This window comes from Scaptodrosophila lebanonensis, unplaced genomic scaffold, assembly GCF_003285725.1.
Source record: "Scaptodrosophila lebanonensis strain 11010-0011.00,11010-0021.00 unplaced genomic scaffold, SlebRS2 tig00001412-arrow-pilon, whole genome shotgun sequence".
Lineage (NCBI taxonomy): Eukaryota > Metazoa > Arthropoda > Insecta > Diptera > Drosophilidae > Scaptodrosophila > Scaptodrosophila lebanonensis.
Window position 1 is genome coordinate 6,523,373 of NW_022060739.1, and position 14,591 is coordinate 6,537,963.

The following is a 14,591-nucleotide window of genomic DNA, read 5'->3' on the forward strand; positions in this document are numbered from 1 at the left end:
TGTTACCAGGGCTGGTGTATTTAAAACGAATCGCTGACGTGACAGTGGAATTTGTTTCATTAAACTCTTGCAAAATATATAAAGCGGCACTTAAATATAAATCTTAGGCATAAATATCAAGTTGTCGTGCAGTATTCTACACACATGCGACAACGCAAACGTTGTGTGGAGAAGGAAGCTCATTGGAAAAGTCGAGGTATTGGGAATTGGAGCACGGGCTGAAAAAAGGAGCAGTGGCAGGCACAGGCAAAGGCAGCGCAGCCCCAGCAGCCCCCTCTACACACAAGATGCTGTGTATACAAAATTAGCGATTATTGAAAAGCGCTCACACACACACACACGCCAGGTGACAGAAGCGAAAAGCAGGGCGCGTGTGCCGGTAAACTGAATGCTGTTTATACAAAGTGGCTTTTATTTTACTTTTGTGCTGCTGCGACTCGTACATAAGAAACACAAACGCAGCGAAGAAGGAATATTTATGCCTTTGTAAACAAACCGAAACAAAACCGTCGGGTGGCGTCGCTGTACAAGGTTAATCTAAATTATTCAAACGAGCGCGTACACGTATTGACGAAGTGTGGGGAGACTGCGCCGCGACGCCATAGAAGATTCCAGTTCCAAGCGCTGCAAATTCTGCTCAGCAGTTTTACATTGGAGCGTGCAATGGCAACAAGTAAGAACGACCAAGACCAAGATGTTGCAACACTGCTAAGGCAGCGACAAGCGAATGGTGGTCACGAGACTGCGACGAAGGCGATGGCGGCGACGGCATTGCTGGCAAATGGCAAGACAGCAGAAGCAACAACAACGTCAACGATTACAGAAACTGAGAGCGAAGAAAACACTGCCGTAGTTGATGCCAGTAGGCCAACAACAACAACATTATCGAACGCCTATAACTCCGGCACGTTTATGAAATTGAAAACGTATTTGCTGGCCCTGCGTCCTTGGTCGCTATCGGCCAGCTTGGTGCCCACATTGCTTGGATCTGCCCTGGCATACCGTTCTCAGTGGTCGGCACAGTTTTCTATGATCACTTTTTTTCTCACCGCCTTCACGGTCGTCACGGTTCACTGTGCTGGTAATGTGGTTAACACATATTTTGATTTCATCAAAGGCATTGATAAACAAAAGGCTGATGATCGCACGCTGGTCGATCATATACTCACAAAAGATGAGGTAAGCGCCCATCGTAAACATATCTGCTAATTTCGCTAGCCACTACCATTATTTCACAATATATTGCAGGTGGTTTCCCTGGGCGCCATATTGTATATGGCGGGCTGTGCAGGCTTTGTGCTGCTCGCAGTACTTAGCCCCGCCAAAATGGAACATCTGGCGCTCATCTATTTTGGCGGACTCTCCTCAAGCTTCCTTTATACCGGCGGCATAGGATTTAAGTACATTGCATTGGGTGATTTGGTCATCTTGATACTCTTCGGTCCCATTTCCGTACTCTTTGCATTCATGTCGCAAACTGGACATGTGGACTGGAGCACAATGGGATATGCAATTCCGTTGGCCCTAAACACCGAGGCGATACTGCATAGCAATAACACGCGCGATGCTGAAAGCGATGGAAAGGCGGGTATTGTCACACTGGCCATACTCATTGGGCGCACTGCATCGCATGTACTCTATGCGATGCTGCTCTTTATGCCCTACTCGCTGTTCTTCATATTCGGCTTGAAGTATTCCCTGTGGTTTCTACTGCCACTGATAACGCTGCCAAGGGCGTTTAAGATCGAGAAAAGATTTCGAAATGAGCAGACAATGCATGTTGTGCCCAAACAGACGGCTAAATTGAATTTCTTCTTTGGCATACTCTATATTGTCGCCTGTTGTTGTGCACAGCACCTGCCCACCTTTAATTGGCGCAAATGAATATCAATTTTCAGTGCTAACTAGTGCAACCTTTTAGGGAATTTCATTAGACATAAACATTTGTAAAATGTGAAAATGTGTGTGCGCTGTATAACTACAAATTCTTAATTTTTCAACTTGATTTCAATGCCAGTTTACAGCAGCAATTGGCTTCGCATAAAACTTCCTATTTACTTACTATATAGTATGTATGTATGTCGCTCTCTATCTATCTTATGTGTATGTGCTTTAAGGATTGTCGGAGAAATATTGCCAAGCATGCACTCTATAGTATATGCTAATGCTAGTCCCTAAAAACTTTTAACTATGCACCCTTTGGAATATAAGAAAACATATCCTTAACACATAAGGAGTCTGAAATCAAGAATTGAAACTTATAGAACAATTACAACAAATCAACTGCGGAAATGAGAATATTTCCTTTTAAATTATGAACGGCGTTTAAGCATCACAGTTTTAATTTGCAAACACATCCTCAGCATATAAAAATACATTGTACCTCCCTAACTACCTATATACACCTGCATACAACACATTAACACTTTATTTATTTCACATAAAGTTATCGTACATATTCAACTTATATCAATAGTTTATAAACTCTCCAAGCTACTCTTCCTTTGTCTCTAACTCTTGCTTGTTGGAATTATGGACCAAAACCGTTATATAGAGGTGAGAAACAATAAGTAAATCGTATAATGAATAGTTAAAGTTATAGACAGACATTAATCGCGAGCATATACATACAAACATATTTGTATCATGGTGCAGTTACTTAAGTTTGAATCATAATGAATGCAATTTACTTTATAGAAATGCTTAGATCGCATAAATGCAGGATGAGGAGTGCGCTTTGCTTTTTGTGTTGTACGGTTAAGAGAATTGTTAGTGTTTTTTAACAAACATACATAATTTATTACATATATACATACATACATATGTATACATAATGTAATGCATGAATAACATAAATATACATTTGTAGAGCGATAAGCCCAGTGTCTCTAGCAGCAGGCTCAAAAGAGTGAGAATATCTATTATAATAATTATTGAAAAAAAAAAAAAAAAAAAAAAAAACACATTTTTAACAGAAAATTTCAAAACAAAATACAGAATATCAAACGCAAGCGTGCAAAATTTGTTTTCCAAATGAATACCTATGCATATACTATAAACAAATAGCTTTAAATAACAAATAAACTGATGAGCAGGAAGTGGCGAAACATTTGCAATTGTTAAAAATGTTCACAAACATACACACACACACTCACAAACAGCGCATTATTAATATTATTATTGTAATTTTTCATTTTGTGGCAATAATTACGTGCTAGTTTTTATATATGTATTGTATTGTATAATTAGGATAACAAAACATTTCATGTACTTTTAGTGTTGATTTTTAATAACAAAAACCAGATAAGAAAAATATGTCAAAAAAAGATGTGCAAAGAAAAATGCTTTTGTTGTTTGCTGAAGTGCGAGGAGAGAGAAGTCGAAAGGTCGAGAAAGCAGCCAACTAAATGACAATTTTGTAGACTAAAACGAAAAAAAAAGCCCAACACAAAAAAAAAACATCAACAAAGAACAATAATTATGATAATGCAGATGATAATTACAAATAAATGAATTAGAGAAATGTACAATCACATTTAATAATAAAATGTTGTATTTTTTACGAAACGAAAGAGGGACTGGTAAGTGACGCCAGAAGAAAGTTTCAGATCGACAATGTAAAATGTTTTATTTATGAGTATATCTCAGAAATTAGTTTAAAATTTTATTTATATTACAATTGCGCGACAAAAAAGACTCAACTCGAATTGAAATCAGATTTATATATAAATCTCATCTTCGACCCGAGCAAAAGAAACTAATTGTTATTTAATTGCTTTAACAATATTTATTTTCCAGACTTTTCAGCATATACGAGTATTTACAACAACAGCTTACAATGTATTAATTTAAACAATTAATATAGAAAATGAGCCCAAATTTCGACACAAATATACTGGAAAGGTGAAGGTGTGAATGCTCTTCTATAACTTGTGCTAATATGTTCTAAAATTCTGCTTAATTACAAAGATTTAGAAAGTATATTTCTCAAGCCATCTCCTAATCCAAGAAAAATGTTCCTACACAGCATTTATAATGATTTCCAATCAATTTTTTTTTAACATTGCACTGCTGTGAGGAAACAAAAATATTAAAACTAATGAATAAACTCATCGGCCGATCAAAGTTTAAGACTTGACCCCGCAACGTGGTACGAAAAGCACATCGTAGGGCTTGACAGCTGCTGTGATCCCATCCAATGGCACTTCCTCGGGCATCATTCCAGGCAGGGCGATCAGCTTGAAGTGCTGCAAGATGGTGGTCGTGAACATAAACAGATTCTGGCGGCCTAGCAGGTCACCCATGCAACGATGTCGGCCGAAACCGAAGGGATTAAAGGCCTCTGGCAATTTGAGTTGGCCATCGATCAGAAAGCGTGTTGGATCGAAGGATTCCGGTTCGGGGAAGTCAACGGGGTTGTTAAGCATGCCTCTAAAGCAGGCAATAACCATTGTGTCCTTGGGTATTTCGTACCCGGACAGCCGCGTATCGCAGACAGCCCGATGTGGTATGCCAAAGGTGTGAGCCATAAACATCCTTAAGGCCTCCATTGTTATGGCCTCGCAGTAAGGCATTTTGGGGCGATCACTCCACTCAGGTATGCGCTCCAGACCCACAACCTCTTTGATCTCAGTGTAAGCTCGTTCCTGTATCTCCGGCTGGAGGACCATATGCATAAAACAGAATCCCAAGCTCTTGTTTGTGGTCTCTGAGCCAGCTAGAAACAAGTCGAGGCAAGTGGCCAGCAGGCTCTCATCGCTGAACATTTGCTTGCTATCGTTGCCAGCCTCCTGGGCCCTCAGATAGCTATCCATGAGGTCCCTGGGTGTGTCATAGTTCCGGTAACTGCTCCTGTGAAGCTCAATCTCCTTACGCATGAAAGCATAGAGCGCTCTATGACTCTCCATGAATGCCGTATAGCCCGAATAATCGGGGGCTATGAAGCGCAAGAGCGGAAAGTGGCTGAAAAGCGCTCCAACCATGTCAATATTTTTGAATAGCTCATGAAACATTTCCAATAGCTCTGTGATCTCAGGACTGTCTCTCTCATATCTCCGACCACTGAGCATGCACCAAAGTGTGTTCAGAACGTAGATAGCGAACAGATCATGCATGGGAATCCTGGTGGGTCCGCCCCCCGCAGCGAGGACCTTCTCTCTGAGGCCCTGCAACAAACAGGTGGCCTCATGATGCACAATGTCCATCATGCCGCTGCGTGCGAAGCCAAAGTTCTTCAAATGCCGAAAAATGAAACGTCGCTGCTCCACCCACATTTCTCCATCGGTCAGAAGTATACCCAGTCTGGAGTTGAAGGTGCGTACACGATAGAAAATCCCATCGGGTCGCCCATCGATGTCCTCATTAGTCATCATCTCACTTATACTATCGTTCGTATAGGCAATCACCAGCTTGTCCTTGCCAATCTTCAGTCCGTACAGCCCATAAGGGTTCAGATAACGCTTCGCCAGCTCATCGATCACCTTGCAGAACATGCCACAGCGCAGACGCATCTGTGAGATCTGCAAGGCACTTCCCACAATGGGATACCATTTGGGACCTGGCGGGAACTTCGCTGGCTTCCTTACGCCCCCGCACAGAAAGAGCAGCAGGAGTGTGGCAAAGAAGAGGACCGCATAAAACATGTTGTTGCCATCCACCTGTTGCAACGTCCAGGCTTTCACTTGCAGTTGCGCAATCGCTCGAGTGGTTCGTGCAGTTGTTGTTATGGTTGTTGTTGTTGTTTTTGCAACTGTGGCTGCTGTTGCAATGTTGCAAGAGTTTTCCGCGTTGGCCCGTTACTAGCGTCGCGTCGCGTTTACATAAACCGACTGAGGCCGCCGCCTCGACTAGCCGTCTTTTATAGGCCATAGGAGCTTTTCCCTCCTTTCCATCACTTGTGGTCAGAAAAGTAGTTTCAAGAAAAGCTGCTGCTGATTTTCCCCACAAGTTACACCCAAAAATGTATATGGAATCAATTTTAAATTGTTTTTTTTTTTATTATTTTTAAGTACCTTACAAAAAGCAGTTCCCTGCTCTCAATTTGCCAAGAAATTGGTATTCTGGAGACGCAAACTTTATTTTCTTGGCTCATCATCGACCAGTATAGTACCATCAACATGCTTAACACCTTCAGTCCAGCAGTTAATCGAGTCTGAAGACAAGCCTTGACGATCTAAAAAAAGATGACAATATCCTGAAGAAATGCTGTACATCTTTAGATGCTTACTTTATTTCTCACCAATAGACTTTGTATTGCTCTTTACAAATCTTCAAATCACCGTCATCTTCAGCTCTTAGCTGCTAATCAATATTAAGAATCTTTCTTTAAATGCTAACATCTTTGCTCAACATAAGACTCTCTACGGGACTGGCTACATTTTATACAGAGACCAGTATAGCACCATCAACATATTTAACACCTTTATTCCAGCAATTAATCGAGTCTGAAGAAAAGCCTTGGCGATCTAAAAAAAAGATGAAAATATCCTGAAGAAATGCTGTACATCTTTAGATGCTTACTTTATTTCTCACCAATAGAATTTGTATTGCTCTTTACAAATCTTCAAATCACCGTCATCTTCAGCTCTTAGCTGCTAATCAATATTAAGAATCTTTCTTTAATTGCTAACATCTTTGCTCAACATAAGACTCTCTACGGGACTGGCTACATTTTATGCAGAGACCATTATAGCACCATCAACATATTTAACACCTTTATTCCAGCAATTAATCGAGTCTGAAGAAAAGCCTTGGCGATCTAAAAAAAAGATGAAAATATCCTGAAGAAATGCTGTCCATCTTTAGATGCTTACTTTATCGCTTTACGACTGTTTACAAATCTTCGAATCACCGTCATCTTCAGCTTCTAGCTGCTAATCAATATTAAGAATCGTTCTTTAACTGCTAACATCTTTGCTCACCATTAGACTCTCTACGGGACTGATCCACTAATAAACCATTTGTGCTTTTCAGAGTAGTATAGTTTGTCATTTTAAATGATGAATTGTAATGGTTTTTAGATCCGCCATCGATTCGGAATGCAATTAATAGTCGAGATTTATGAATATGTAGATGGGTAAGCCAAAAAGCTTTTGAATATTGATTAACTTTTAAAAGCCGGAACCAACCGATTTGACTTTGTAAGGAAACGAATTCATTTCTTTCTATAATATTAGTTCGGTGACATATTCATGCAATTATTAAAATAATTACGAGTTCTACTCTGCACTTAGAAATAAAATCAAAGTCAAATCTAAAAGTAGCTTAAAATATTGCCATTAAAAATAAGATAAAGGTAAATTACTTTTATTTTTGAAAAATTTATTTGCTTAAAACGTTTGAAATGTTGTTCTTTAAAAGAAATAAGAAACATCATAAAATAAAACGTTTCTTTTCAATATTAACTGAGACCAAAACAATGAGAGTTAATTTCTTTTATATATAACGTAGTACTTAAAATAATAAACAATTTTCTATAAAAAAAAGTGAATTTTCTAAAATTTAAGCCTAAATTTATATGCATTAAGCATTTTTCGCATAAAAAAACAACACTACAATTTAAAAAGAGGTTTATTTAATTAAAACGTTTAATTAAGTGTAAGCGTTTGTTGTTCGTGAAGAACGTCTTGTAATTTGAATTAGCGTAGAATTGGTTAGAGTGTTTGAATTGTAAATCGCACAAATCCAAAATGGAGAAATTTCTCACACCTACAAACAACAAATAATTTACCAAATTAAATAGCTTTTAAGTAAATATTGCAGATCCTTTTCTTTTCAGTTTGTCGATTACCAGGTTTACTTAATTCGTAAATTATGTGGAAATCCATATTCCCTTCTGCTCGAAGTATCTTAGCATTATGAACGTATTACAATCCACAAACATCCACAAACAGAAAGTATTATCGCTTTTTATTAAAACACAACCAGCTGCCTAGGCCAGAAGCCAAGCGAGGATATTAAAGTCCTTTACCCTCGTTCCATCATACCCCACGAAAGTAAAGTATTTGCAACAGTGCAGGAAATAATAATAAGAGCAGGTTTGGAGGTCAATAAATTACTCAAATAATTGCGCTTAGCTCTTTACATAATTATAGGTTTCCACAACAACATTAACTTTAGTGCCTTTCAGATACTTAAGGCCTCCTTGACCCAGTGTCGTCCAAAGTTCAATTGCCTTGCAATTTTCGCGACCGCAACATTGAAAGTGAGTTGTGGGATGTGCTTGGCATGCTGAAAGCCAAAATGAAACACAAAAAAGTTGGCTACCAAGCCAGCAAAGTCATGGAAAACTGGCCAACAGCACAGCAATATGAGGAGGTAGGAAAAACTGCATGAAAAACCAAAACAGAAACTGAAACCGAAAGCAAAAGTGAACCAACCCGTTTGTCGGCCACTTATTATGTCACCACGGAAAGCGACGGCTGCGAATTGGCTTTGTTTTGATAACATGGCGGCGGGACTGGTTCCGGTTTGGATTCGGATACTAACCACCTTTGTTTGTGTTTCGTTAATGAGGCAGCAGGCGAGCTGGCCAAAAATTGCAACTTGTTGACGGCAACTGAGCATCGTGGACTTAAACATGACAGACAAACTGCTAGGCTCCGCATTCGCGAGTAACGCACGGAACTCAACGGACGTTTCACAGGACTTCTGCTGTCGAACACTGCAATGGGTTTTAGGTAAGCAAGGACAACGACTTCGGAGAAAACAAATACTTGTAGTGCTATATTGGGATTATAGTGTTAATAAATAAATAGTAGCGCCATCATTGATCGCCTTTGTTGTAATATGAAGGATATATTCAGATGATTGTTAGGGAATTTTGGCTTCAGCTTGAAAAATTAAACGCTAGGCTTTAGAAGTTAACAAAAAATTTGTTTAGCAAGTTTTGAGCTTACTATCTGACTGATTGTGAGATTAAGAAATATAAAATGAACAATAAATGAAACACTAGGCTTTAGCAGTTTTAAAAGCTTACTATCTGACTGATTCTGAGATTAAGAAATATAAAATGAACAATAAATTAAATTAAACGCTAGGCTTTAGAAGTTAACAAAAAAATTTGTTTAGCAAGTTCTGAGCTTAATATCTGACTGATCCGGAGATTAAGAAATATAAAGTGCACAATGAATTAAATTAAACACTAGTCTATAAAAGTTAAAAAAAAAATTGTTTTAGCTAGTTGTGAGCTTACTATCTGTATGATTCTGAGATTAAGAAATACAAAATTTACAAATAAATTCTAACAAAAAGTGGAAAAATGGTTGTGATATAAAATTGTTCAGTTTTACAGATCGATAGCTCGGGGGAAATACTTTTATAATTTATAAACATAAAATTCATTGTTAGTTCCTAGAGAGATATTGACAAAGAGTCCCTAAATTTAAATTCATGTGGACCGACCTCGGACAGGCAGACGTTTTTAAACCAAGTTTTGAGCGTCTAGCTTTCCTGAGCTTACAACAGTAAGACATATTTATAGCTTCCAGATATCTAATAACATTAGGACAAATATGAAAGCTTTGCACGAAGAAATTGTACGATATCTGAACGAGATTAGCTATTGGGATCATTTTAGTTTGTTTATTGTTATAATTTTTAGATCGAACTCAGGCTCTATTTGTAAAATTAGATTCATTATCCGTTTAACTTCAAATGGGTTCAACTCTTTTTGGATCAAGTTCTGAATGTTTGTTGTGTAGTTTCAATTGGGTTACTTTTGGAGCGATATTTCTCTTATTCTGTTCCATTACTTCTCCATTCATATTAACTCACTAAAAAGCCTTCTTTTAAATAATTTTTAATAGATTTTTCCTGTTGGCTGCCATGGGACTGGGTGCTATGTATATGATGCACTTGTTGGCGCAGGATTGGACTCGCATTCGACCTATTCGAGGCGCCACTCAGTTATTGATGCAGGCCAGCTCGGCCCTACAGTTGAACCGAAATAGGCGCGACACTTTGCGAAATGAGCTGGGATGGGTGCGTGGAGCGCAGGACACGGGTGGAGGAGGAGCGGCAGCAGCAAATGGGTTGCGACACCCGGCGCTCCCCACTCCCGGCATTGACTGGAAACGCATTTTATCGCGTGATCCCTTCGAGTGCCTCCAATCGCTCATCTGCCAGTTGATGTCGGGAGCCGAGGCTGCTTCGCAGGAGGCTGAATTGCTGATGGATTTTTTGGAATCCTCGGTGGAAATGGCGCCTGCAAAAATCGGTCGCGCATTTAGTCGCGGACTGGCGTTACGCGGATCGACCGACCGTTGCTACGATGAGTATCCCTTCTGTCTATATTCGGCCAAAACAATGCTTCGAATTCTGCGTTGGTTCAGTGAGGAGGGTACTGATGTGGAGGATAGGTAAGAGAGTTTCCCAGGGCGTTTACAATTATAATAACTTAACAGCTTCGGGCAATGCGTTGCCTGCATATATATAAGATATATATTGTTAACAATACAAAATATAAAAGGATATTATTTTGAGTTTTCTTTAGTTATGTCGAATTGAGAATTGGAACAAGCGTAAGCATGTCTTTCGGTTTTTAATATAAGGTCCTTAGTACAGAAGTTTGCTGGAAAATCTGAAGGATTTTCTAAAAGCAAAGAATATCATTCAAGATGTACCAGGTAGTGGCCCTATGTTCCAAATGCTTGCACGTTTTAAAATTAAATTCTTTCATATTAAGCTCCAGTTAGACAAGGAAACTCCCTTTGGAACCTTTTTGTATTAAAACTAAAGTATCTTCACATTATGAAATGCAAATTAAATATAAGTTAAGAATAACCAACTAGTTACTTTATCCTAATTGTTCCCATTGTTGCTGATAATCTTTACGCTTAACTGTTCCCATTGTTGCTGATAATCTATATTTAGAAAACCCATTACAAAAGCAAACCAATTTCATAATTCATATAGAAAATGTTTATTTCAACAATCACTGCGTAGTTTCATTATGCAAAAATATTCATAAATATTTATTTATAAGTATATAGAGTACTATGTAAACAAGAAAGCGGAATGAGAAGAGACCTGTAGTTTTAGGTACAAAATCAAGGAAACTTTTGTTAAATTTCTAGTGCGCTTTACATAACGAATGAGCGAGTAATTTGAGTAGATAGTTGTTATAGGACTATAAAGCCTACCACTTTATAATTTTAGGATTGTTAAACTTAGGTTAATGGGCTTTAGATAGAGAGCGCTGTTTTAAGAACTAAAAATAAGTGTTTGTACAGTTTTTGGAGTATACGAGTATATAGGGTGTTTCCTTTCATGGGGTGGGGGGTAAGAGATATTAAGATTCGTGTTGTATTCGAGCTTCTGGGAGCATTTGAGAGCTAAAAGTTTGTGCATTTTTTGCCAACATAAGCACCAACTAATTGCGCGGAGATTCATTTCAATAAAATTAAATTTGAGCGCCAAATAAAGAGACATGTATAAATATTTCAAAAAAGAGATAGCGCGTGATAAATAAAGTAACTTCATGATGTGGGGTTCCGGCCATTTAATGTCACGTTGGTCACATCCCTAACAATCATTTCGGCCACCTGCCAAGCAATTTCCTCCTGCACATGATCCTCGGGTAAATTAACGAGTTTCCTCATTGCATTCTTCAGCTTACTGCCACTCAATGACCAACTCTGTTGCGACTCGACCGCCTCAAAGTCTCGTTCGTAGCGTCCCAGCGCATTTACATGTCCAAATTTTAGGGCGCCACTTATGGGCCGCTGCCACAACAATTGTGGATTATTCAATTGCCTAGAATCGATGTTCATGTTGGTGGCCGGCTTGGTTGTGTCCATAGCAGCCAGCAGCGTGTTGTGCTGTGAGATATGCGTGCAATCCGACATGGAAAGTGTTTTCCGATGGCGCTGTTGGGCCGATAATTTGGGTGCCCGACGCAGGCTTAACTTGTGCTGCACTGTTGCCGTCAAAGATGGCCGCTCGTTGCCGCCCTGCTTGGCCTTTAGCTCATTCACATAGTTTGCAAAGGTGCTGGATTTGAGAAAATCGGCGAAATACTTTTGCTCCAAATAGGTGGCCGTCACCAGCAGTGCTAAATCGAATGCATAGGCTAATTGGCCGGGGGCACAAATAGTTTCTTCCACACGCAAACGCATTTTGTCCGACATCCACAGTCGGCAATCTGACTGAAGCGAGAAATAGCGCTCGTAAATGACCATAGCATCTGCCTGGGCCTGGTCCAGACTAACGGGCGTCGACGAAGCGAAACTTTTGCGAAAGTTTATGGCCGTTATCCAAAATTCCAGGCATTCACGTTCATGCTGCTGTTCCAGGTACTCGGTAAAGTAGAAGAGCGCCACTTCGCTGTAGAGAACATCGAATATATTGATCTGGGCGCCATCGATGAGCTCTACACAGTATTTGCAGTAATAACTGCTCTGCAGAAATCCATGCACATGATCACGTTCCAGCTGCTGTAGCACATAGTCGCGCGCCTCATCGAAACAGCTCGCTGGAATGGGCTTCTCGAGCTCATCTCCAGTGCAACTCTTGCCGCAAAGCAGCAATGAAATGTGCGCCAAAATGCCAATCGGCAGCTCCACAAACAGTCGAGCATTTACAATCAAATACTTTTGATATATGGCTATAGCATCCTTAATGCTAGCAGCACTGATGGCCTCACCCAATGTACTGCTGCACAGCGACAGCTCCGAGCTGGCCTTGAGGCGATTGCTTTTGCTGATCTGTTTATTGGTCTCCGCATAGATGCGGCTTTTCTCATCGTCTGTCAGTGGCTTGCGCATGGACAGATCGCATAGTGTTTTCAACTCAGGTACATCGTTATCCTCTCCATCATCATTCTCCTCTTCCAGATCTTCTGATGCAGAGTTGATGGCTTCATCCGCACTGCATGCGTCCGGCCTCTCACCCTCCTGTTCCTCCGGCACCGACTGCTTCTGCAGCTGTTCGCGTTCCAGTTGTGTGAGTGCGGCTCGCTTGAAATTCTCAATGTCCAGATAGAATTTGATAAGCGGTAGACCATTCCGTGCTTCCAGAAAGTGCACAAAATAGCTGAGGCAATTGGGATCACTAACAATTGCGGCCAGCGTCATGGAAAGCCTTGAATTGTACTTGAAAATATCTGCACCAAAATAAAAAATATATAAATATGTATTATAATGGATGTCAAAACGTGATATGGCGATTTAAGTGCGCAATTTTATTACAAATTTACTGCCGGAAATAACCGGCATTTCTGCACACACACACTTACATACATATATATGTATATAAATACAAACATCGCACTTTATTTATGCCAATTACCTTCATCCGCGCCCACATTGGGCAAACCATTGCCTAAGCTGCCACACTGGCTGACTGCATCGCTAGACATGGCGGTGGCGGTTGCTGCTGCCGTCGCCGTCACCGCTGCCGCTGCCTCCTCCGACGTGTTCAGTTGCTCTAAGAAAACTTCATCACAGAAACTTGTTGTGGAGCGCAGCGAGTGACGTTTCTGAGCTGCGGTCGCATCGCATGTATCAGCACCCAAATCCACATTGTTGTTGTTGCCAACGGCTTCATCTTGCGAGCTGCGCCGACGGCCTGTTTGGAAGAGTTAAAGAATTCGTCGTGCTTAGCAGACAGCAACAAAAAAATACAATAAAAGAGAAGATTGGCTCATTGATGACACCAATCTACTACTACTCGTACATACATATGTATATATGTATGTACGTGTGTAGCAATGTATGTATGTACATACATAGCTAACAGTTGTTTTGCATACGACAGCAAAAAAACAGCAGCAACAACCACAAGTAAAAGCGCATTAAATATCAGCCATAAAATATACTTACTTGTTTGCCTCCTAATATATTTCAGCATCTTTGCATTTTATTCGTTACATGCTAATAGTTTATTGTAATTGTTTAAAACTAAACGTAATTTCGTTGCCTGCGAATGTTTAAGCAACACAGATAGTTTCTCATATTACAGTTGTGTCGAATGGTTCGGAATAAGTTCGATCGAACTAATAAACTGAACGAACGAACGAACTAAATCCAATTTTTGATTTCTCTAGTTCGTTCTGATTCACAAACTCTTTCTTCGTGCAATCTTTTTGCGCCAACTTGTTGGATCTTTTTATACCTTTTTTAAAAAGCTCAAAAACGTTTCAAAGCGTTGAATAAATACATTGTTGTAAAAGGAAGATACGTTTATTCAATTCTATGCAGCAGTACTGTGGCGAGGTCCCAAAACGATTATTAGCGCTACATTAAAGTTAAATCCTAATAACAATCCATCGCATCATCACTGACCACTTCCCTTTGATTAATATATTTTTGTATATATTTTGTATTTTTGTGTATTCATAAGATATTTTGATTTAACAGAATGAACTGTTAACAAGTTCATGAGACTGAACAAAACCATTTTAGCAGTAAAGCCATGCCATCTAGGTCTAAACTAGCAGCATGTAGGCTAAATTTGGCTCGTTTATGGGAGATCTGTCGGTATGGTAACTTCAGTGCGGCAAGCTGCCAACTCAGTGAACTCGCTTTGTTTATTGCGCCGCAGACATCTGCAGCTGCGTCGAAACTGTACTCGTTACATTATCGCAGGTATCG

The 14,591-nt window shown here is 39.7% G+C and overlaps 4 protein-coding genes across 4 annotated transcripts; 2 read left to right on the forward strand and 2 right to left on the reverse strand.

Annotated features, from left to right (window-relative positions):
• The first annotated feature begins 51 nt into the window (after positions 1-51).
• LOC115631267 (ubiA prenyltransferase domain-containing protein 1 homolog) lies at positions 52-2,939 on the forward strand. Its single transcript, XM_030527979.1, has 2 exons — positions 52-1,179; positions 1,249-2,939. Exons 1-2 carry the CDS (start codon positions 664-666, stop codon positions 1,882-1,884), a joined length of 1,152 nt encoding a protein of 383 aa, XP_030383839.1. The 5' UTR covers positions 52-663; the 3' UTR covers positions 1,885-2,939.
• Positions 2,940-4,127: 1,188 nt separating this feature from the next.
• On the reverse strand, positions 4,128-5,642 carry LOC115631273 (probable cytochrome P450 303a1). The gene has a single exon (XM_030527984.1). It carries the CDS (start codon positions 5,640-5,642, stop codon positions 4,128-4,130), a length of 1,515 nt encoding a protein of 504 aa, XP_030383844.1.
• Positions 5,643-8,667: 3,025 nt separating this feature from the next.
• On the forward strand, positions 8,668-10,362 carry LOC115631274. The gene is made up of 2 exons (XM_030527985.1): positions 8,668-8,678; positions 9,807-10,362. The coding sequence occupies exons 1-2, from the start codon at positions 8,668-8,670 to the stop codon at positions 10,360-10,362; spliced, it is 567 nt and encodes a 188-aa protein (XP_030383845.1).
• A 582-nt stretch (positions 10,363-10,944) lies between these two features.
• On the reverse strand, positions 10,945-14,111 carry LOC115632036 (A-kinase anchor protein 10, mitochondrial). Its single transcript, XM_030529001.1, has 3 exons — positions 13,821-14,111; positions 13,288-13,566; positions 10,945-13,102 (listed from the first exon to the last, which is right to left on the reverse strand). Exons 1-3 carry the CDS (start codon positions 13,846-13,848, stop codon positions 11,478-11,480), a joined length of 1,932 nt encoding a protein of 643 aa, XP_030384861.1. The 5' UTR covers positions 13,849-14,111; the 3' UTR covers positions 10,945-11,477.
• Between the last annotated feature and the right edge of the window lie 480 nt (positions 14,112-14,591).